The 23,961-nt window shown below is 41.7% G+C and overlaps 1 protein-coding gene across 1 annotated transcript in view; it reads left to right on the top strand.

Moving 5' to 3' along the window:
- ticrr (TopBP1-interacting, checkpoint, and replication regulator) overlaps nucleotides 1–23,329 on the top strand; it is a 43,492-nt gene extending 20,163 nt beyond the window's left edge. Inside the window, exons 12-22 of the mRNA XM_055661510.1 lie at nucleotides 312–545; nucleotides 1,801–1,888; nucleotides 3,433–3,511; nucleotides 4,442–4,573; nucleotides 5,369–5,459; nucleotides 5,586–5,650; nucleotides 7,333–7,473; nucleotides 8,505–8,608; nucleotides 10,447–13,360; nucleotides 17,037–17,159; nucleotides 21,893–23,329. Of these exons, the coding sequence (XP_055517485.1) occupies nucleotides 312–545; nucleotides 1,801–1,888; nucleotides 3,433–3,511; nucleotides 4,442–4,573; nucleotides 5,369–5,459; nucleotides 5,586–5,650; nucleotides 7,333–7,473; nucleotides 8,505–8,608; nucleotides 10,447–13,360; nucleotides 17,037–17,159; nucleotides 21,893–22,035 (4,114 nt within the window). The 3' untranslated portion in view covers nucleotides 22,036–23,329. The remainder of the gene's footprint in view (nucleotides 1–311; nucleotides 546–1,800; nucleotides 1,889–3,432; nucleotides 3,512–4,441; nucleotides 4,574–5,368; nucleotides 5,460–5,585; nucleotides 5,651–7,332; nucleotides 7,474–8,504; nucleotides 8,609–10,446; nucleotides 13,361–17,036; nucleotides 17,160–21,892) is intronic.
- Nucleotides 23,330–23,961: the final 632 nt, after the last annotated feature.

The following is a 23,961-nucleotide window of genomic DNA, read 5'->3' as shown; positions in this document are numbered from 1 at the left end:
TTCTTGGAGAGCCATCTTTCTAACGATGCATTACCAAAGGTATCAACTAGTATAGAAAGGCACTAATTCAGAGCAATATTATCCTCTGTGCCAGGATTAATATTCAACTCCCAACCAAATATCACCAATATTGGTTATTGAAATGGCTGTTTCTGTTTGCAAATTTACCCTCTGGTTCCTTGCAAGAATAACCAAACTTCAAAAGATCATTTGCTGTGAGGTTATTTTGCATGTCCATGTGTTGTCAAAAGTAGACTGTAAATGTAAGCTGTTTTTAAAAATAAATTTGATTCAACCATACTGCATTTCAGATATTTGTTCACTGTGCCAAAAATATTAGGCGAGTTGTACTTTGGATTGGGGCAAAATGTTCCAGAACGTCTCTCTGCAGTGCTTCCTGCTGATTTCTTCAGTGATGAATCAATGAGTCAAGAGCCTGAGTCACCTGGTGAATCCCAGCCACCCTCCCTCGCTCCAAATAGCAGCTGTGCAGAATTTGAAGAGCAGCTGGAAAAACTACTTACCAGGTCTTCTAGGAAAAGAAGGTATTAAGGCCCTAAATGCTTCCAGTGTTTTTGTTACCTCCCTGCACCTCTGTGATTCGACTTACTAATAGTTGTGGAAGTGAATGAAGAGATCATTCAACCAATGCTTTATTGTTATATTCTGTTGCAATTTGTCATTTAAACATTTCATAAGGTGTGACGACCACTAATTATTGACGTGTAATAATAGGGACTTAGCTATAATGTGCAGCCATCCTTTAAGGTGCTCCATCGCCTTTCCTTGTCTCTCTGAAACCCAGATCATTGTCTTTATTGGCACTAAAATTGGTTTTTCAGTATGTTCTTGCTCAACCTCCCTTGCATAACTGTCTCAAAATGGTGTTGCCTGTATTTTACCGTGCACCAAAAAAATTTTCAGGCACAATTTGACTGGACATATTTTTTTTTAATCTCTATATGGCATCATGAACCATTTCCAATATTACAAAGCTCTTGAGATCTGTCCACTCCTCAAACTCTGGCTTCCTGTGCATCGCTGACTTTAATTCCTGTCTCCCCAGCCATGAGTCCCTCTGCACTGTGCCGCTAACCTCATCTGAGCCCCTACTTTCCTCCTTGGTGTTCCATAAAACTTGGATCTTCAAATTTATGATATCTGTTGTGACGTTACCTGTGAGATTACAGATCAAACGTTCGTACAATAATGCTTATCTGAAGCATGTTGGGAGCTTTTACTATGATGCACAAATAAAAATCATTTGTAGCCTGCATGAAAGCCATAGGTTTATAGTATGAATGGTGGGCAAGCACAGTAGTTATAAACACGTGGAACAGGTTGTCTCAATGCAGTATTTGAAAGTGAAACGGTTTTTGGATATCCTGTCAAAATGACAAACTTTAAATTCCCATTTTCAACAAAAAGTCATTTTGATTATTTAATTTCCAACTGTTTTGTTTAATAAAGAATTTAGGTCCCTGACTTTCCTACATCAATGAAAAGATAGCACTTTGCTTGGTACTGTAAACAGGAGTTGTTGCTTCCTCAACAGATGCTAAATCAGTAGATTTGTTCAGTGTGCAAATTCTGCATACATGTTTCCTATTCCCAAAACGGCTTCTCTTAATTGGCCTGAGTAGATTATGAAAGCTTGCTAGTTAACCATATGATCTTCTACTTACAAATGTAAATCGTCAACTTTGACTACAGGTATAGAATTAAAATTCAATGCAGTTAATATTAGCATTCTAAATAAACATTATAAAATAAAGCACTGTTCAATGCTTTATCGTCTAGGAACCTTCCACTGACCAGACATCGGAGCATGTCTGAGGTGTCCCATAATTTGCGGCAAATTCAAATGCCTAAGAAGTCTGTAAAACCGGTGAGTTGTTAAATCTACAAAATTGTTTGTAAATCTACAGATGTTTTCTACAATTTGTAAATCTACAATTTTTAAAACCTGTTGAAATTTCTGTTTGGCATTACGGTAGTTCAAGAATGAATGGGTTAAAGGGAAAATTCACAGAATGGTTTCAAAACCGAAGAATGGCCTGAAGTGTCTGGTTTCTGTATGTTGAAGCAAATCTGCCAGTCCCTTTCTCCACCCTCTTACCCAAGGCTCTACAAATTCTTCCTTTTGAAATCTACAACTGAATTCTCTCTGCTTCCACCCGTTTCAAACAAAAACCCCTCTGCGTGGATTTTTTTTTTTCTTCAAGTCTTTCAATGTTCTTTTGCCATTCACTTTCATTCAGTGTTCCACAGTTCATGATTGTTTATGAAAGATGAAAGTTTATATTCACTGTCATGCTGCATGGTTTTAATCACTCCTCTGATTCTTTCACAATCTCTTCTTTTTCATGCATAAATTGTATACTTTTACACAAGCTATAGGATATATTCTTTGTTTACAAGAAATAGCAGGAATAGGCATTGCCCCCTCCGCCTGCTCTATCAATCAGTAAAATCTTGTATTTTTAGGCCATTTTTCCTGCCCTAACCCTTCCTTTAATATGTAAACTATCTGCCAGTCTATACCTTAAATCAGGGGTCTCCAAACTATGGCCCGCGGGCTACATCCGGCCCACCACGAGGTTTTATTGGGTGCGCAGCAAGCTTTTATCACGTTCCGTGCGGCGGGCTATTTAGTGGGTGCTGTGGTAGCGCAGCTTTAGAGATACAGTGCGGAAACAGGTCCTTCGGCCCATCAAAGCGATGTCCGTACCCACTAGCACTATCTTACACACACTCGGGACAAATTCAATTAACCTGCAAACGTGGAGTGTGGGAGAAAAGCAGAGCACCCAGAGAGAACCCACGCAGGTACAAACTCCATACAGACAGCACCCGTAGCCAGGATGGAACCCGGGTCTCTGGCGCTGTAAGGCGGCAACTACCGCTGCCCACCCTGCCACTGCTCTTGTGTTGCAAAGGCAAGTTGTGCAGGGTGATAGAGTGGGGTGGGGAGCTAGTTGGCGGCAGGGTCGGTGTGTAGCGGTCTCCCCCCATCCCCCCGGGACGGTGGCCCGTGAACAGCTCCCGCTCCGGGGCGCCACACTGACCTGGACCCTTTGACCGGACACTCTCCCTCTCCTACTAAAGCCTCTATTTGAAATAGACATGAATCCTGCTCCATATCAATCTCGGGGAAATATTGTACATGGCCCTTTCCTAAAATGTGTAAGATTAATTTGTTAATACTGTTTTGATGATACAACTTTACATCTATCCATGATAACCCTCAAGAGGAATATCTTACAAACTGCACAATGATCACAATTTAATAAAATTAATAAAAACATTTGGACAGGTGTATGGACAGGAAATATTTAGAGGGATAAGGCCAACGGCAGGACACGTGCAGATGGGGCAAGTTGGTGGGAAGGGCCTGTTTCAGTGCTGATTCTATCTATGACTCTCTAACAGGAGAAGGTGCAATCTCGTTTGTCCTTGGGAATTGAGCAACCTGTGCTACTAGAGTCCTCATCACCAATAGAAGTGCAAGGTACAGTTTGGCTATACTTAGATTTACAGTCACATTTATGACTAATACATATCCAATTTGTATTATTGCAATGCCTAATATAGCATAACTGTCTGTACTTCAATTATCATTGTCTATTGTCTCTTATCATCAACAAGAACCTGTGACCATTGCTGACATTTCACTGGAGGATGCCAATAGTTCCCCACAACAATGATATTTGATTCAATGCTGCTCCTTTGAAATCATTCATGGAAAAATGATTTAGACTTTGATATTTCTTGTTGTAATTCAGCTACACTGCTTCAGTAGTCTCAGGTTCAGTCTCTGTCCAAACATTTTGGGTTTGAATCGAATGTTAATTGAAACATCCTGCAAAGCGTATCTCCCCAGTACAATAGCAGTTACGATCAAATGCTTTAAGACTTGCAAAGTTCCACTTAATAGCATTGGTTTTATATTGTGAGCTTTCCCGTCATTATGATTTGATATTGTACTTTATTAGCATGTTTAGTCAGGAAAACAGTATTGAAGAATACAGAAACTTTCATTTGGGAGATTAGTTCGATCTGAAACAATTCTCTTGAGTTCAGTTTCTGGTCTTTGTTAGGTTAGTTAATCTGGGCTCATGATCCAGATGTGTATATATAAAGTGTAAATTAGTTATGCGTTTACTACCACTAACCCGTGCCGAACTAGTTCAGAATTGAGCGAGAGCAGTAAATTTCTAGCAGTGGTTTAATTTGTTAGTTAATATATTTCTCTAACTGGATCAATAAGCATCAATGTTGGTTTTTGGAAAACTGGGTGAAGGCAAAATGGTATAGCCTATTGAGTTACTGACATTTTTATAAATTTAATTGCATGAATTTTACTGCTACAGTTTTCATATTTCCTTTCCTGGTCGCCCACCATTCATTTAATCTTTTCCATCTGTTTTTTAATCCTCAGAGGTCACAAAAGTGAGAAGAAACCTGTTTAATCGTGAAATGTTGTCTCCAAGGAAAAAATCGAAGATGCCAAGAAGCCGGTCTGTGTCTGTTGATAAGGGAGAGAGACAACGATGCAGTGAAGAAAATAAAGGTGAAGACCTACTAACTTTCAGTGTGATTTTTAAATATTTTCAGTCCTTTATTGCATTTTGGGTATGAATCTGTTATGTTTGCTTAGGACTCCTCTGGCTAGTAATGTTTTACTAAACATTCCCTCTTCACTTTTCAAAAGACATTTATGCAAAGTAACACTCCAACATCCAGCTGTTAGATTGCAGCACTCGAATCTTACATGTTTTAAGGTCTAATAAAAAGTCATTGGACTGGATGTTTGCAATTGAAAACGTTGACATGGTGTTGAGACTTTATAGGAGGTTTGATGTTCAAAGAGCCTCTGGCTGGATGAATCACTATAATAGCATAGATACTCAGCTACATGCTGATTTTTATTTTTCCATGTTTTCCCCATTTCTCATGGTACTGATTCGTATTTGCAGACAATTGCAGAAGCACCTTTTGGTTCTTGCGATCCCATGTGTACAGCTTGCGTGCTTCATTAAATGGCAGGCTACTTGCCATTGAATTTCTTGCCGCTAGTTTTGTTTAATATTTGCTTAATTTTCTATTGGTGTACAGTATCTTGTGGAAGGCCAAACCACTTTTGTTTCCCTGTCTCAAGCCTAAGAGTAGCCCTGGAAAGATTAGTTAGCTTAATACACTAGGTCAGTTTAATTTAGTAAATATGCAGATTGTTGCAACTGACATATGACAAGATATTTCTACTTGTAATACTTAATTTTTTAAATAAATGTATTGCTTACTTTTGTGATGGGTCATCTAATTAAGAAGGGGAACAAATGAGTTTAATATGTTTTGCCTGCCTCAGGTACTCGGAAATTACTAACCAAGAATGTGACTGAGACACCACTTCACAAACAGATGTCATGCCGTTTGCTGCACAAGCAGATTCAAGGAAGGTATGAGACCATATGCAGATTAAATTCAGTTGACTTTGTTTGCTACAACTTATAATAACGAGACATCACCAACACCTTTAGCTAGTGTATTTTAAAATAAAACTTCATTTCTGTTGTCTTTTGCAGGAGGTCAGAGTCTAATTCAGATGTTAATGTTGTAGAAGAATCTCCAGATAAAGCACTGTCTGTCTGTAAGTCTTGGGTGGTGGGTGAAATACTTCATGAATTGTTTTCATATGCTGCCAAAGTTATATTTTTGTAATAAAAATGTCTGCCTGCAGTGCATTGGGTGAGTCAGTTATGCAGTACATAAACGGCCCTTGGATCAATGTCCAAGCTGACCAAAGGTACACAAAGCTGGAGAAACTCAGCGGGTGCAGCAGCATCTATGGAGTGATAGAAATAGGCAACGTTTCAGGCTGAATCGTTACCTATTTCCTTTGCTCCATAGATGCTGCTGCACCCGCTGAGTTTCTCAAGCTTTTTTGTGTACCTTCGATTTTCCAGCATCTGCAGTTCCTTCTTAAACTCCAAGCTGACCAAGATGTCTCGGGATCCCTCAATGGGACTAGCTCAGAAAAACCCAAACTTTTTCTATCCAAGTACCAGTCTAAATGTCTTAAACATTGTACGCACGTCTGCAGCTTTCAGTGGCTGCTCATTCCACATGCTCACTAATCTGTGTGAAAACATTGAACTTTGGATCCCTTTTTGCACTTTTTCTCTCTCACCTTAAACCTAAGCCCTCTAGTTCTTGATTCACTTACCTGAGGGAAATAAGACTCTGGGCATTTTCTCTCTCTATTTCTCCACCAGCTCTTTAGCCACACATTTAATACCTGAGATTATAACTATAGAGATGTCTGTTTTTAACATAATCTAACACCCTAAATTATTTTTACAGGCCCTGTCTCACTTCCTGCCTGTGTCATTGGTACCATTATGAGCCACCACCTCTGGCTGTCACCCTCCCCTTTCAGAATGTCCTGAGCTGGCTCAAACATCCTTGACCTTGGAACCCTGAATGAGTGTAGTGAAAGCAGATTCTGTAATGACTTTCAGGAAAGAATTAGCCAGCATTTAGTGGGCATCTCTAATGTCTCCCTAAGACATTGGAAATGAGGCACAATCTTGAACCTCTACATTTAACCCTAGTGGTGAAGGTGTTTCCACTGTGCTTTTTGGAGGTTTTAGAATAAAGATACACTTTCTAAGTTAAGTTTGTTTTGATCTGCAAGTGAGCTTGCACATAATGACATTTTTTAAATTTTGTACTTTGTATCATTAATCTTACAAATTTGAAGAAGCTTTGGTGAATTATCACATTGGATCTTGTAGATTGAACAGATTTCAACCACAATATGCTGGTAATGTTGGTGGATAGGATGCCAGTTAAGAGGGATACTTTGTCCTGGGTAGTACAAAGCCTCGGATATTGAAGCTGCACGTATATAACCTTTCATTGCCTAGATTAGCTGCTTCTATGACTATATGACCAATCAACGATTGGGTATTAAACTAGCGTCTCAAAATTACGACACAAGGAACAGCTGATGCTGGAACAAAACCCAGTGCTGAACTCAGCAGCCCAGCAATGAGTGAAGAGTGAAGAAATGTCACGACCCAAAACACCATTTGTACTTTCCCTCCACAGGTGCCGCCTGACCTGCTGAGTTCCTCTGGCACTTTATGTTTTTAATCTCAAAATTGAGTTTTGGTTTGGACATGTATCTGAATTGGGTGTTTCTGGACAAATAAACTGTTTTTCAGCTGATAGCAAAAAAGGAGTAGATTTAAATTTGAGGTGCAGAACTGAAAATGAGGTGGTTTCTTTCCTTTGAAAAACAGTTATATCATTATTCTTTATGTGCAGACCCATGTCTAAGGAGGAGCCCACGAATCAAGAAGGCATCTCTTGCCCGAAGCCACTCAAACTCATTCTACTCGGATTCTCGCCCAATGTCTCGCAGTTTGGAGAGAGTCCAGTCATTATCACAAAAAGCAAATGGAGCAGGTAACAAAAATCACAATGTGCGTCCCAAGTAATAATCAGTTTGTCTTACTGTTTTAATGTTCCCGCAAAAATTTTAAATGTGGATTTAATCTACATCACCAGTTTTGCAAATTTCTGACAGTTGAAGATATTTTTGTAAAAAGTGGCCTTCCTTGCACATTGATTTATAAACAGTGCTGAGTGGATAATTGTGTATTTTATCTCTACCCTCCTTTCTACCATTTTACCATTGTACCATAATTCTACCGGCACTAGTGTTTTGAATATTCAAGCTATACTGGCCCTTCCCGGTCTGGAAACAGCCCCTTTGGCCCAACCTGTCCGTGTCGATCAAGTTGCAATTCTAAGGCCTTCCCATTTGTTCCATAGCTCTCTAAACCCTTCCTATCGATGTGTGTTCAAATGTTTTTAAACTTAAAAGTTCACCATCTAACATAGCTGAGCCGGCTGTTCTTTAATTGATAAGTAAAGGCCGTTGTATCATTTTGGGATGAACCTTTGTTTTGTTGCTGGCAGATATGTCATTAACAAAATTCTTGCTGCTGAGACCAGCTAACTTTTCACTTGCCAGAAATTGAACTTTGAGTTTTTATATTTGGCAATGCTTTTACCTCTGGAATCGGAGATTGCAAACATTGTTCTTAACCATTTTAAGAATGTTCTTGGATTATTTTCCAATGTGACATTGTGCTCAATCCCACTTTAAAAAAACAAAAAACATCTAGTCAAATTATTTTATTTAAATTTACCCTGGCATATGGTTAGAGTATGTGTATCCTGGGTATTTTTGAGGTTCTAGTCTTGTTTTTAAAAAAGTACATGGATATGTGAAACAGGCCTTTTAAATTACAAACAAATAATTTATCATTCTATGCACTATGAAACTTGTCTGTTTTGTCTATAAAACAATATGATTTTCACCTTAAATAACCAAAAATACAGTTTACAGTAAAATGCTAGATGCTTTATACAGGAAGTTATACTCTAGAGGCAAAATGTCTCACAGCACTTAATTGATCTTTTCTCTTTAGGCACCCAAACAATCCAATCTCCAACTCGGGTTCTCTTCGGTGCTGTGGTTGGACTCGTCAGTCCTAAACGCAAGAGCATTTGTTCACCTTCTGAGGGATTATTGGTATGGGTATAATTTAACGTGCAAATTTATTTCAAGAATTGAATTGGAAAAATTAGCTGCGCTGCTGAGAAGGTCTTTTGTCCTCTTTTTTTCCCCACCCAGGCTTTCTTGAATAGTTACTTGAACGTTAGTGCTATGTATTTGATTTGGAAGATTTGTTTTAATTTTTGTGGAAAGAGGCTGATGTAAAGTTCTAAAAACTTTAAATGCACATGCTGATAAATTGGTACAGGTGTACAACCTTTTATCCGAAAGCCTTGGGACCAGACACTTTTCGTAATTCAGAATTTTTCGGCTTTCGGAATGGAAGATTTTTAGCGTAGATTTTAATGGCTGGCTCAGTGGTAGAGTGCTCGGCTCATATCCGCAAGATCGCGAGTTTGCGCCTTGATCCCGCCAGTTACTCGATCGCGAGTTTGAGTCTTCAATGTAGTTTTTTCTTGCAGAATAGGAGAGAATAGGGAGGGTTAGGCTGGGATCATTCTCTGCGAGATGATCTTAGTGCGGGAGACAAGTGTAGGAGAGGTGTACTGACTGTGGGCAGAACTTTGGAAGTGATTGCCCACCATTCTCAAAAGCCGCTGTGTCTCCTTGTCCCTCCAACTCCAGAGGAACCCGCTCCCCGATGGGCCGCTATGGCGACAAGTGGCAGTTCGCCCACAGCCCGAGCTGCGCCACCCCAAGAACAAGACGTACCTTGCACACCATCAGCTTCTGCGTGTTCCTCTGGAGTTGGAGCGGGGCTGGGCTGGAGTTGCTGATCTGGGATCTCCGTGCTTGCAGTGGGCCTGGAGGTCGTTGTCCCGATGAGGGGGCGCAGCTCGGGCTGTGGGCGAACTGCCAAGTCGCCGTAGCGGCCCATCGGGGAGCGGCTTCTGGTGGTCCTGACGTCTCTCAGCTCCTGTCCAGGGGGGTGGCCGGAGACGTCAGGACCAACAGGAACCCGCTCCCCGATGCGCCGCTACAGCGACAAGTGGCAGTTCGCCCACAGCCCGAGCTGCTCCCCCTCAACCGCAACCCGGGTTCCTCTGGAGTTGGAGCGGGGCTGGGCTAGAGGTGCTGCTGGCTGTGAGTCTCTGGGATTTCCGTGCTTGCAGTCGGTGTCCCATTGGTCCTGACGTCTCCGACCACCCCCCTGGACTGGAGCTGAGACTGGGAACTGTACCGCCCTTGCCCCCTCCCTCTGCAACTGCAAACAACCCCACAGTTCCCAGTCTCAGTTCCTGTACAGGGGGGTAGCCGGAGACGTCACAGCCCGAGCTGCGCCGCCTCATCTGCAACCCCAAGACCAAGACGTACCTTGCACACCATCAGCTTCGTGTTCCTCTGGAGTTGGAACGGGGCTGGGCTGCTGCTGGCTGTGGGTCTCTGGGATCTCCGTGCTTGCAGTGGGCCTGGGGGTCGGTGTCCCGTGGGTCCTGACGTCTCCGGTGACTGGCACTGAACCTGCTGGCATGCCGACGTGAAGACAGTGCAAAGCCCCTGCGCCGGTGCAATGGGCGGGGAGCTGGAGAGGGGAGGGAAGGGGTCACACACATGGCCGGGAAGCAGAGGGGTGTAGGTGGGGTGAAACTGAAGGGAGCGACAATCTGCTGCTGCCTGCCCGCTGAGTTTAAAAAGTTCCCATGCAAGACTCACGATACACGATATTCGGAGCTTTTCGTTATTTGGAACTTCGGATAAAAGGTTGTGCACCTGTAATTGAAATAGGTGGAGTCCCAGTACTCTGTTTTTATCTTATCTAAGATTGCATTTCAAAAGTTATCTGCGGAATCTTGCATTTATGATGTAAACTCATGCTGAATTTAGTTTAACTAACTTTTTGTTTAATCTCTCAGGATCCAAAGTCTTATCCCAAGCAAATGTTGATGTCTCCTGACAAGTCCAGAGCTGCCCAAGAAGCCTTGTCAACATTGCATTATTTAACGCCAAGAAAGAAAGCAACGAATGGCAAGAGCCTAAATGTTGCCAAAAATTTATTAATTGAACGCTTTTCACCCTGGAAAATGTCACCAGACTCTCAATTGCAGTCACCAAGACGAAGTGAACGTTTAATTAAAGCAACGTCCAAAGAAAGTAATTCACCGTGGAAAATAGAAGGCCAATCCCTGTTTAAATATCCTTTCAATGTCAGTCCACAGCTAAAGCCAACATCTCCTTACAAAGACCAATCCTTGGTCAAACTATCTTCTAGACGGAGTGAGCGCTTAGCATCTCCTTTCAGAAACATCTCGACTACAGAATCTTCTTCCCAAGTGAAAGCAGCATGCAAAAATGTATCTGTATCAAACTGTTCAGTAACAGAGTCAGAAGAACTATCCCCATCCTGTTTGATTGATACTTGGCCAAAAAATAAACTTTCAAAGGTCAGTACATCAGTAAAACTAAAATTAAGAAAGTCAAAATCAGAAGAATTATTGATCTCGTGCATGCCAAGGAAATGTTTTGATTCTCCCCCAAAATTGGACCTGCTGGAGTGTTCAAAGAAGTCTGGTGAAAGAGGTCTTGATTCAAGCCCATCTGATAAAAGTATTTATCTGCGGTCAAATTCAAGCACCCTTTCTACACCGAGGAGTATTAGCAAACTTAGTCCTCCAACGCCACTTAAAACACCAGTCATGACGAGATCAATGTCTCTTCTACATTCACCAACTAACTTTGGTGAGAGTCCAGTTGAGTATCGTGTTACTCCAAAATCGCAGTTGAAGACACCGTCTAAATCTGCAACACCACCCAAAAACCTGGTGAAGACACGGTCAATGTCTAACAGAACACCAGCCAAATCTCAGTCAAAGCCCCCATCCAAACACTTGAAAACATCACCTAAATTCCCTGTAGAAATTGAGTCAGTTTTAGATACAACACCGTTGTATATTGAAGAGTCGGGAATTTCTAAAAGCACTGCAACATCTCAATGCCTCAAATCAAGGATGAGAGCAAGGGCTGGTCTTAACATTGTTTTCTCAACAGTTGATCAGAAAACGGCATCAAAGTGCAACTCGGCACCAGACAAAAACCTAGCTGAAACTTTGTCACCAACTATGCCATGTTCCATGTCTCCATCTCTCAATGATGCAAAAAGAATACAGCTCGGATTTGGTGTCACAGAACTTAAACATCATGTCTGTGATTTGTTTGAAGCTAGGACAATATTGGATACATCAATTAAAACAAGTTCTAAGACTGAAGCAGTTATAGTACCAATAAACATTCCACCAAGACCTATTACTTCAGCTCCTGGATTAAACCATGAATTGAAAACCCCAGAAAAAAATAAAAGCACAATTCATAAAGCAAAGAATAAATCTACCAAGGCGTTTGGGAAATCAAAGTCTGATGCTATGCATCAAGGAAACATTGGGATTCCTAACATAACTGAAAACTCTATCCCCTGCCAAACAGCTTTGGACATGACTATTGATAACTCGCAGAATCATAGATCTAATGCAATTGTAGCTTTGGATTCATCACAACCTGTCTTATGCCCTTCTGAAAACACAACCCCTGAACTCATTTCCAGTGTGAATTTGATATTGGAGAAACCAGATTTGTCTCATTTGGTTAGTAGGATGTATTCTGATGCAGGGAGCTTGCAAGGAGAAGAAAGTAGTGATGTCTCTCAAGTTAATATTTTACCAAGGGACGGCACTGGTTTAAGAATGAAAATTGCTGTGCAGAGAAACCTGTCTAATTCCAGTGTTCTTGACTTTGCGCCACCGACTAAATTGCCCCTGCTTCAAAAGGAATCAATGTCCTACGAGTTCCGCTGGACTCCAGATAGGAGACAGAGACTTGCAGCGGCACGGCAACAGCAAATGCTAGAGGATCCAATGGGAATGTCACCGCCAAAGGTTTTGAATCGGCCCTCAATGCCAATCTATGAGGTTGAATTGGAAATGCAAGATTCTGGGCTTCCCAAACTTCGATTCAAGCGGACCAATTCTAGTACAGGGATTAAACCAAAGGTGGAGAAATCCGAAAGCAATCATAGTCCTCCCTCAGTTTGTTTAAAGAAAAGTGGATGTGAAAGCCCATTAAGTGAATCACAGGCACAGTGGTGCGTTAAACATTCAGGAAAAACTGAAGGCCATATATCTCCATCACTTTGTTTCCATAGTTGTCTCAGCACTCCAGCAAAGGCTACACCCAGAAAAGGTGGAGTTCAGACTTATATCTGCCAATCTTATACTCCAACCCAGTGCTCCTCTAACACATCCTCTCCGTCACAACCAGATTTGGGAACAGTCCCATGGACTCCTTCACCCACACACAAGCTCTGGCTGTCCCAAACACCAGATGCCATTAAAAACTGGCCAAGGAAGAAGAAAGCAGCCACCACTCCACTCAGTAGGAAGAGGCAGAAGATGGACAAACCTGCAGTGGTGCAAAAAGATGGCAACTGTTCTACTGAACACGAAAGCAGCAAAACTGGACCTTTGGAAGAGCTAAGTATGGAGGGAGTGAGCAGGTTGCCAGATCAATCGCCGAATGTGGAATGGGACCAAAGATTGCCAGATAGTCCAGTGAAAACTTTTGCCCTCCGTTCCAGAAAACGTGGAAGTGGTTTTATTTCTCCTGTGGCAACAGAAGGAAGAAAAAAGCGAAAGGAGACTCATTTTACTGGAACATGCTCAGATTCGGCATTTGCAATGGTAGAGCTACAAAATAAATCATTTTCACCCAGCACTTCTGCTCCGATTCATAAAACTATCTTGCACTGTTCCGTTGAGGACGAGGTCTTCAGTAATCCAGGTGATTTTCCGAATTCCCTAACTTTTCTCAAAATTATAATTGCACTAAAGAAAATAAAGTTGCCGGAAATTTGTTATAGATTCTGTTTAGTTTATTGTCACGTGTACAGTGGAAGGCTGTTTGTTGCGGGCTAACCAGTCAGCAGAAAGTCAATATATGATTGCAACCAATCCATTTACAGTGTATTGACAATAATAAGGGGATAACGTTATTGCAAGGTAAAGCCAGCAAAGTCCAATCTAGGATAATCTGAGGTAGGTAAAAAGGCTGGAGAGACTCAGCGGGTGAGGCAACATCGATGGAGTGAAGGAAAAGGTGATGTTTCGGGTCAAGACCCTTTAGAAGACGTCTGAAGAAGGGTCTCGACCCGAAACATCACCTTTTCCTTCGCTCCATAGATGCTGCCTCACCCGCTGAGTTTCTCCAGCATTTTTATCTACCTTCGATCTTTTTTCCGGCATCTGCAGTTCCTTCTTAAGGATAATCTGAGGGTCATCAAAGAGGTAGAGTAGTTCCGCACTGCTCTCTGGTTGTGGTAGGATGATTCGGGTGCCTGATTACTGCTGGGCAGAAACTCCCTGAATCTGGTGGTGTACGTTTCACGCTTCTATACGTTTTGCCTGATGGGGGAGAGGAGAAGAGGGAGTGGCCAGGGTGCGACTTGTCCTTAGTTATGCTGTTGGCCTTGCCGAGGCAGCGCGAGGTATAAATTAGAAGGGAGATTTGGTTTGTGTGATGGCCTGGGTTGTGTCCACAATTCGCTGCAATTTCTTGAGGTCATGGATGGAGGTGTTCCCAAACCAAACTGATGCATCCTGATTAAATGCTTTCTATGATGCATCTGTGGAAGTTGGTGAGAGTCGTGGGGGACATATCAGATTTCCTACATCTTCTAAAGAAGTAGAGGTGTTGGTGTGCTTTCTTGGTCATTGCTTCAATATGGGTGGTCCAGGAGAAGTTGTTGGTAATATTGACTCCTAGGAATTTGAAGTTTTCAATCATCTTCAGCACGGTCAATACAAACGGGGGTATGTGTACCGCTTCGCTTCCTGAAATCGATCACTATCTCCTTTGTGTCGTTGACATTGAGAGAAAGGTTGATGTCTCGACACCAAGGCACGAGGTTCTCAATCTCCTTCCTGTCCTCCGTCGCATCATGATTTAGTATCCGGCCCACAATGGTGATCATGGGGCAAAGGTTCAGCTGAGTGTTTTCAGCATTTTTTTGCTTTTGTTATCAAATTGTATATGGACAGCACAATGGTAGAGCTGCTGTTTCACAACACCTGACCTCGGGTGCTGTCTATGCGGAGTTTGCATCATCTGTGACCACATGGGTTTCTTCCGGGTGCTCGTTTCCTCCCAACTATGTGGGGGGTTGCAGCTTTAATTGGCAAAGTGTGTAGGGGGTTGATGAGAAAACGGGATAATATGGAACTAATGTGAATGGGTGAACAGTCTAACTCTAGGCCGAAGGACCTGTTCTCATGTCGTATCTGTAAACTATTGGCTTCTAGTTGAAAGGGAGGTTAAAGGACAAAGATCGAAACACTCTGACCCTGGAAAGTGTCATAATGGTGTTACAAATTCATCTTTTAGAGGTAACCATGTTATATATGCTCATAGTTGAAGAAGGAGGGATGCAACTTCAAATGGATCTTTCTTTAACTGAAAATCAGATGAAGATGCCATTATAAAATGACACTGGGACGCAAAAATCGGGCCCTGCGACCCATTGATTTGGTAACACAATTATAATTCACTGTGCAATCCACATATGTGCTTGTTGCATCCATAAGAATTAGGGCCATTGCAAGAGTTCAGCTTGCTTGAAGTATTCAGTCTAAGTGAATCCATGTGCAATGCAAAATTTGGTATAACACTGCTATTAATTCCCAGGACATTTTATTGAGGTTATCAGTCATTTGTATTTATTTGGGGTTTTTTTAAGAAATATTGCTTGTTTGCACTAATTTGTTTGCAGCCCATTTTTAAAATGTCCTGTAAGTTAGACGTGCCTTATCTAGTCTTCAGCCCATCACTTAACCCTGCATTGAGAATTTTGGTGACTATTCATTTTCAACATGAGAAGAAAAAGAGTAGAGTGGTCTGCATGGTTGACGACACCTAAATTGGTGGAGTTACAGACAGTGAGAAAGGCTGTCGGGAGATACAGCGGGATATTGATCAGTTGCACAGATGGGTGGATTGAGTTTAACCTGTGCAAGTGTGGAGTGTTGCATGTTGAGAGGTTGAATGCAAGGAGAGAGTATAATGACAAGACCCTTAACAGCATTGATGAGCAGAGGCGATCTTGGAGTCCCAAGTTCATAGCTCATGAAAGGTGTCAGCATAAGAAGATATAGTAGTAAAGAAGGCATATTCTATGCTGGCCTTCATTACTAGGGGAATTGACTGTAAGATGCAGGAAGCCATGATGCAGCTCTATTGGACTTTGAATGAAAGCTATGCAAAAATGGCCTCATTCTTATCATCATTACCTTTTTGCATATCTTTCATTCTGATCGAGACCCTTCTTCTCTGAGTTGGGGAAAGGGAAATGAGAGAAATAGTTGGTGATATAGAGAGAGATATAAGAGCAAATGAATGAAAGATATGTAAAAATGGCTTGCGTCCTTTATCTTTTTTTGCATATTTTTCATTCACTTGTTCGACATCTCTATATCAGTCTATATTTCTCGTATCCCTTTCCCCAGAGTCTGATGAAGGGTCTCAATCCAAAAACGTCACCTATCTACACCTTTTCTCCAGAGATGCTGTCTGACCCGCTGAGTTACTCCAGCTTTTGGTGTCTATCTTCGACTGTAATAAATAGTTGGCCTGTGACTAGCACTGAGGATTTTATCTGTACCTTTTCTGTTTGGGGACTGAGATCGATGCATTTTTCACAAGAAAGATTTTGAGGGATATGGGCTGAATGCGAGCAGATGGGACTAGTGTAGATGGGGCAGATTGATTTCCATGGGCAAGTTGGGCCAAAGGACCTGTTTCTGTGCTGTATGACTTGGCTGGCCGTTTATATAACCATATAACAATTACAGCACGGAAACAGGCCATCTCGGCCCTACAAGTCCGTGCCGAACAACTTTAGGTAATTAGGTGATGAAGCAGAAAATTGTAACAATTGCCAAGCTGGAAAGCTGGCAAGATATCAAGCTGGAAAGGGTACACAGAAGATTTACGAGGATGTTGCTAGAACTAGATAGTCTGAGCTATAGAGAGGTTGAGTATGCTGGGACTATTCCTTGGAGCACAGGAGCATAAGGGGTGATCTTATAGAGGTATATCATTCATGATAGGAATAGATCGGGTAAATACATAGAGTCTCTTACACAGAGTAGGTGAATCACAGATCAGAGAACATGGGTAAAAGGTGAAGGGGGAAAGATTTAATCGGAACCTGAGTGGTAACATTTTCACGCATTGGTGGCTGATGGAGCAAGCTGCCAGAGGAGGTAGTTGAGGAAGGGACTATACCAACATTTAGGTAACAGTTAGACAGGTAAAAACATGGATAGGACAGGTTTGGAGGGATATGGGCCAAAAGCAGGCAGGTGAGACTAGTGTAGCTGGGACATGAGCCGGTGTGGGCCTGTTTTTAGACTGACTGAATACTTTATTTCTGTTAACTTTTTATTTTATTTGTGTTCTGCAGTTGAAATATCACCAAGTTGTGCAGTTAGATCAAGCCTGTCTGCCAGTGGCCTAATGGCACTCACTCAGTCACCATTGTTGTACACTGGGAGAACACCAGTGAAGAGAAAAGCTGGAACCAAAGGTAAATATGATATGAGTATTAGATTTTAACTTGTATGTATTGTACATCTAATTGAGATTAATTTAAACTGAACTAAAGGAAGACTAGGTTCAATTAGGACGACATTCCGTATTTTCCATTGATCATCTTTCCTGCGTGCCTGTGTTTTATGCTGTAACTCCCTGAGATGGAGAATTCCATTCATGTATGACCACGAAGTTCATGCCCATATATGTCAGAGTGGCCGTCTTATTATGAAACTATACGCCCCTTGTTTTAGCTACATGCAGGTGGGGAACCATCATTCATTAAGTAGCTACTCAACTAAACCCCTTCACAATTTCTCCTTCCTATAAACTCTATTGACTCAAACCTTTCTCAGTCTGCGGTGCTTCTAACTGCGGCGCGGCGGGGACTTTAGATCTTTGACCGGCGGCCTACACCATTTTGAAGCTGCGGCCTCCGGTAGGGAAGCACCGATTTGGGACTTACCTTGTCTGCACATCTGGCCGCCCGCAACGGCGACTGGAGGGTTGTGGTCCCGACCATGAGGGAAACTGGAGGAGGACTGACTAAACTTTGGGCCTTCCACCACAGTGATGAATGCTGTGGTGGATGTTTGTGTTAAATTTTATTGCGTATTGTGTTTTTTTTTTTAATTGCACTGCTGCTGGCATGATCATTTCACTGCACTTTATTGTGCACGTGATGAATAAATCTGACTTGACTGAGTTGACTTGACTTGGTTAGCTGCTAAAATAGGATGGCCAGGTTACAGTGTACAAATGCCTACCTTGAAGAAGTTCTCCTCTTCTCTCCGGAGACAGTTTCACAACCTCCTCTCTAACTGTCCCCCATCTGTGATCCCTCCTGCCCTCCAACTGTACGACCACATTCTTACCGACAGAGGTTTACCTGCATCTCTTCCAACCTCATCTATTGCGTCCGCTGCTCTAGATGCCAGCAGATCTATATCGGTGAGACCAAGCGGAGGTTGGGCGATCGTTTCGCCGAACACCTCCGCTCGGTCCGCAATAACCAAGCTGACCTCCCGGTGGCTCAGCACTTCAACTCCCCCTCCCACTCCGCCTCCGACCTCTCTGTCCTGGGTCTCCTCCATGGCCACAGCGAGCAGCACCGGAAATTGGAGGAACAGCACCTCGTATTCCGTTTGGGGAGTCTACACCCCCGGGGCATGAACATCGAATTCTCCCAATTCTGTTAGTCCTTGCTGTCTCCTCCCCTTCCTCAGCTCCCCTGCTGTCTCCTCCCACCCTCCAGCCTTCTGGCTACTCCTCCTTTTCCCTTTCTTGTCCCCACCCACCCCCACCCCCGATCAGTCTGAAGAAGGGTTTCGGCCCGAAACGTTGCCTATTTCCTTCGCTCCATAGATGCTGCTGCACCCGCTGAGTTTCTCCAGCTTTTCTGTGTAACCATGGCCAGGTTACAGTTTGCCATGAAGTACTTAAAAGAGCAATCACAGTTCTGGAAAAAAGTTCTTATGGACAGATGAGACAAAGATTACCTTATACAGAGCTGCCAAATGGTACTGATTTTCTGTATTTTGTACGGAAATGCGATTAGAATACGGATGTACGATTTAGTGTTAAATACGGTTTTTAAAAATACGTTCAGTTCAGTCTGAAGAAGGGTCTCGACCAGAAACGTCACCCATTCCTTCTCTCCAGAGTCACTCCCTGTCCCGCTCCAGGTTTAAATAGAGCACTGTCAGTTTAACGTATGGGAATTTAAATGAAGCGCTGTCGGCTATAGCGCTGTGGATTCTAAATATAGCTCTACTGGTTGGAGCGCCATGGGCTTTACACATAGCGCTATGAGTCACAGACTGTTCAGGAAAATTCTCGTATAACAATGAGTCTTCGGAATGCTCTTTCTCAGCGGAAGTTGAGCCATTGATTCTTTTTCAGGCAGTGGTAGAATTCTGAATCAGCCTAGTGGTGAAAGGTTACCAGTGGGATTGACCTTGATTTTACAGAATGGTGGGTGGGCTCAAGTGGGAGAGAGGGAGGGGTGGAGAGAGGGAGAGGATGGAGAGGGGACGGACAGGGCGAAGGAGAGGGAAGGAGAAAAAAGGAAGGAGGAGAGCGAGGGAGGGAGAGGGCGGCTTCCAAAATGGCTTCTACATCATCTGGTGCTAAAAGCAGGAAGCAGCCGTTCAAACAGCAGTGTACAAAAAGATTGCAATGAATGCACTGTCAAGTAAGGTGCGTTGAAGACGTGTCAATTGGTAGCAAAGTTATGCTTTCTTGTATTCTTACATGACCGCACATTTAAAAAAAAAAAAAACAGAAATATGGCACCGTGTAAAAATACTGATTTCCTCAGGAAAATACTGATTTTCAGGTACTAGAATACTGAAATGCTCTGACAAAACTTGGCAGCTCTATATCAAAGTGATGGCAAGAGCAAAGTATGGAGGAGAGAATGAACTGCCCAAGAACCAAAGCATACCACCTCATCTGTGAAACACAGTGTTGAGGGTGTTATGGCCTGGGCATGTATGGCTGCTGAAGGTACTGGCTCACTTACCTTCATTGATGATGCAACTGTTGCTGGTAGTAGCATAATGAATTGTGAAATGTATAGACATCCTATCTGCTTAAGTTCAAACAAATGCTTCAAAACTCATTGACCTGCAGTTCATTCTAACAAGACAATGATCCCAAACATACTGCTAAAGCAACAAAGGAGTTCTTCAAAAGTTTAAAATGGTCAATTCTTGAGTGGCCGGCAATCAATTGAGCATGCCTTTTATATGCTGAAGAGAGAACTGAAGGGGCTTAGCCCCCAAAACAAGCATAAGCTAAAGATGGCTGCAGAGCATCACCAGAGCAAACACCCAGGAACTGGTGATGTCCATGAATTGCATGCAAAGGATATACAACAAAATACTAAACATGATGACTTTCATTTACATTTCATTGCTATGTCCCAAACACGGTGCCTTGAAATGGCAGGACTATGTATAAATACAGCTGTAATTTCTACATGGTGAAACCAAAATGTATAAAAATGGCCTTTATTAAAATCTGACAATGTGCACTTTAACCACATGTGATTTTTTTTTTCCTATTACAATTCTCAAATCGTCGTGTATAGAGGCAAATAAATAAATGATGGGTCTTTGTTCCAAACTGTATCTGCATTAAACTTAATTTGCAAGTCCTTAGACCACTTACCCAGCTGATCAAGATCCTGCTATAGTTCTTGATAATGAATTAATAAGTTTATTGGCCAAGTATTCACATACAAGGAGTTTGCCTTAGTGCTCCTCCCGCAAGTGACAACATGACATAGTGACAGTTAGGAATGATACAATGATACATAAAATATTAAACATTAATAATAAAACATTATTGATTAAACATGTGAATTAAATAAAATACCAGAGCAAAAGGAGGCTACAGATTTTTGATTATTGAGTAAAGCTATTCATGGAAAAAAGCTGTTTTTATGTCTGGCTGTGGCAGCTTTGACAGTCCGGAGTCGCCTTCCAGAAGGAAGTGATTAAAAGAGTTTGTGGCCAGGGTGAGAGGGGTCAGAGATGATCTTACCCGCTCGCTTCCTGGCCCTTGCAGTGTATAGTTTGTCAATGGAGCGAAGGTTGCAGCCAATAACCTTCTCAGCTGATCGGACAATTCACTGCACCCTCCGGATGTCATGCTTGGTGGCTGAGCTAAACCAGACCATGATGGAGAAGGTGAGGACAGACTTTACGATGGCCGCATAGAATTGGACCACCATTGCCTGTTGCAGATTGTGCTTCCTCAGCTGCCGCAGGAAGTACATCCTCTGTTGTGCCTTTTTGACTGGAGTTGATGGTGGCCACCCCCATTTAAGGTCCTTGGAGATGATTGTTCCAAGGAACTTAAAAGACTCCACAGATGTGACGTGTTGTTGATGGTGAGTGGGGTGAGGGCAGGGGGAGCACTCCTAAAGTTTACAATCAATTCCACTGTCTTAAAAGCAATCTTAATCCTATTCACTGGCTACAATACCACCTATTTTAGTGTCTTCTACAAACTTACTGCCCATGGCTTGTACATTCTCATCCAAATTGTTGATATAGTTAACAAGCAACAATGGAGTTAGTCATGGGCCTCCAGTCCAAAATCTTTCCATCATCTGCTTCCTACCATCAAACCAACTGTGTCCAATTAGCTACTTCATCCTGGAAGCCATAAGATCTAACCTTCCAAGGCAGCCTACCATGCAGAGCCTTTTCAAATGCCTTACTGAAGTTCATTTAGACTACATCTACTGCTCTGCTGCAATCAACCTGAGTTACTTCAAACAATTCAATTCATGAGATACGATCTCCCACACATGCTGACTATTATTAATCATCCCATGTTCTTCCAAATGCATGAATTCTCTCCTTGACTCACCACAGATGTGTCATCCTTGAAGTTGTTTTAATTGCTGGTGTACAATTTGAGCAGTCATATAAATTTCCGTTGCCTTTTCCAAGTGGCATTGTCTACATTTTGTTTGTAATTCTTTGACCTGAAGGGCAACTCAAACCAATTTCTATCCTGCCCTCAGCTGGTGAATGTGCTTGTGAATGTAAAAGCCAGTGACTTGTTTCTGAGTCTAACCTTTTTTTCTCTAGTAAAAAAAATAATTTTAAAGCAAAATGAGAAACGCCTGGGATTTTAGAATATATAATTTCTACTTTGCTTGGCACATTTAGAATTGTGAAATTAATGTTCGTCACTTTGAATTGTTCACAGATACAGTGTGTGAATCATTGCAAACAGACAACTCGCCTTGCAAGAAATTGGCCAGCGTCTTTGACCAAGATAATTCTCCTTTTGCCAAAATGCCTGTTCGCCGCTGCATCACAAAGACCTACTCCAGGAAAAAAAACTACTAATTAACAGGCATCCAAATCTAGGGTAGTTTTGTTTCAGTTCCTTTTCACTGGAGAAGCAATATGCAGTTCTACAGAAATCTTGAATCTTGGAATTGTTTTGTTGTGGTAACACTGGATGTGATAAAGCATTTCAGGTGGAATCAATTTGGAAGGAAGGAAGAACACTACATTGCCACAAGGTTTTGAGTAAACCCTGTTTACTTAATGAGACGGACTGATCCATTCAAAGGAAAAAGTATTATGTTTTTAATATTTAAATATTGTATTTGAAAAATGCTCCCTGTCCCCTAATTGCGAGTACAAACTTGGACTAAAACCATTTGAATTAATTGAAGGCAGAATTTAAAGTGGGTCATTTACTCGGTCTATTTCACAAGGCTGGATCAAATGTAAAGGGACTATAACTCTTGCTGTGAATTGAATTTCACACATAGAAATGGGTGGTTCAATTATTTATTTGGACGGATGTTGCTGATGAGAGGAATAATACTATAGAGTAAAGTGGATTGAGGGTCATCTTTGTTATACCTATGATTAAAATCATCATTGCAATGTTTTTTAAATAGAAAGTCAAAAGTTTGCAATGATATACCAACAGTAACCATTTTAACTTTCTCCAGATTTTATCTTTAGCTCTAATTGGAATGTGTATGAAAAATATACTTAAAAGCTGCCTTGAATTCCCAGTGACTTCAAGGACGTAAACCTGAGACGAGAGCAGATTCTTAAACCACATGCCTCTGCCCCTCGCGTCGCAGTGGTGAATAGCTCAGTCGTCCATCTGAAATATTTAATTTGATCCTGGTTTTAAAATTGAATTCCCTAATGTGTTAGCAAGACCTTTACTACTGGGAAGCACACATTTTATACTATTAAATACAATTTTATCTTTTCAAACTTTGTCACTATTTAATTTTTTTAATGGATTTTTACAGAAAAGCCACAATGGTTTTTACTGGTTTTGAGGTTTGTTTTAAAGGAACTCCATTGATGGTTAAATTTCAGCAGAAGATAACGAGCCCGTCACACATTGAATGCAGATGTTGGTTGTGTACAAGATTTCTCTGTATGTACTAAATTAGGGTAGTGGAAGTGTAAATATTGTGTAAAGTGGTCTTAATTTAATGAAAGCTGTTATAAGTGTTTCATTTAGATTGTGATAAATTTGTTTATTTTGGAATAAACTGGAAATTATATTACAAGCACCTGGAACTTGTACATGTTACTCATAGACCTTGATGAAGGCTCATTAAAGACAAATGAACCTTGCGTTTCAAGTGTTCATCCACCAACAATATGTTTCTAATGTGTTGATTTCATTTTCACTAAGTTCTTCCAACTATGAAATAATAAAGAGATTTACAAGTTCAAGTTTGTTACTAAAATCGCAGAGATGTAACAGAATAACTTGATGCCGGTCCTCTCTCAAAAAAATCTTATTTACACAGAAAATTATAGCACGGGACATGTAGACACAAGGAACTGCAGATACTGGAATCTTATGTAGAACACAATGCTGGAGTAACTCAGTGGGTCAGGCAGCATTTTTGGAGGGAAACGGGTAGGACAGGGCAAGGATCAATTCAGTTTCAGTTTAGTTTATTGTCAACAAAGTACAATGAAAGGCTTTTGTTGTGTGCATCTGAGGTCAAAATTGAACCCAGGTCTCTGATACTGTGGAGGAGCTGCTCTTCTAACTGCCGGAGGGGTCAGCTGAGGAGTTTTGGCCCGGGTGTGGGACTTTGTGTGCGGACAAAACTCCTCAGATGTGCCCCTGAAGTTTTAAGTTTCTTGTCATGTATCAGAAGTAACACTAAACTATATACATGTGCACTTGAGTTTTTATTATTATTGAGGATTTGGATAAGTTTTCCTAATTTGAACTATCTGATGTCCAGAACCTTTTCTTATGTTCTCTTCAAATGT

Source organism: Leucoraja erinacea, chromosome 33 (genome assembly GCF_028641065.1).
Source record: "Leucoraja erinacea ecotype New England chromosome 33, Leri_hhj_1, whole genome shotgun sequence".
Lineage (NCBI taxonomy): Eukaryota > Metazoa > Chordata > Chondrichthyes > Rajiformes > Rajidae > Leucoraja > Leucoraja erinaceus.
Note: the sequence above shows the minus strand (reverse complement) of the source record. Positions and strands in the feature narration are given on the sequence as shown.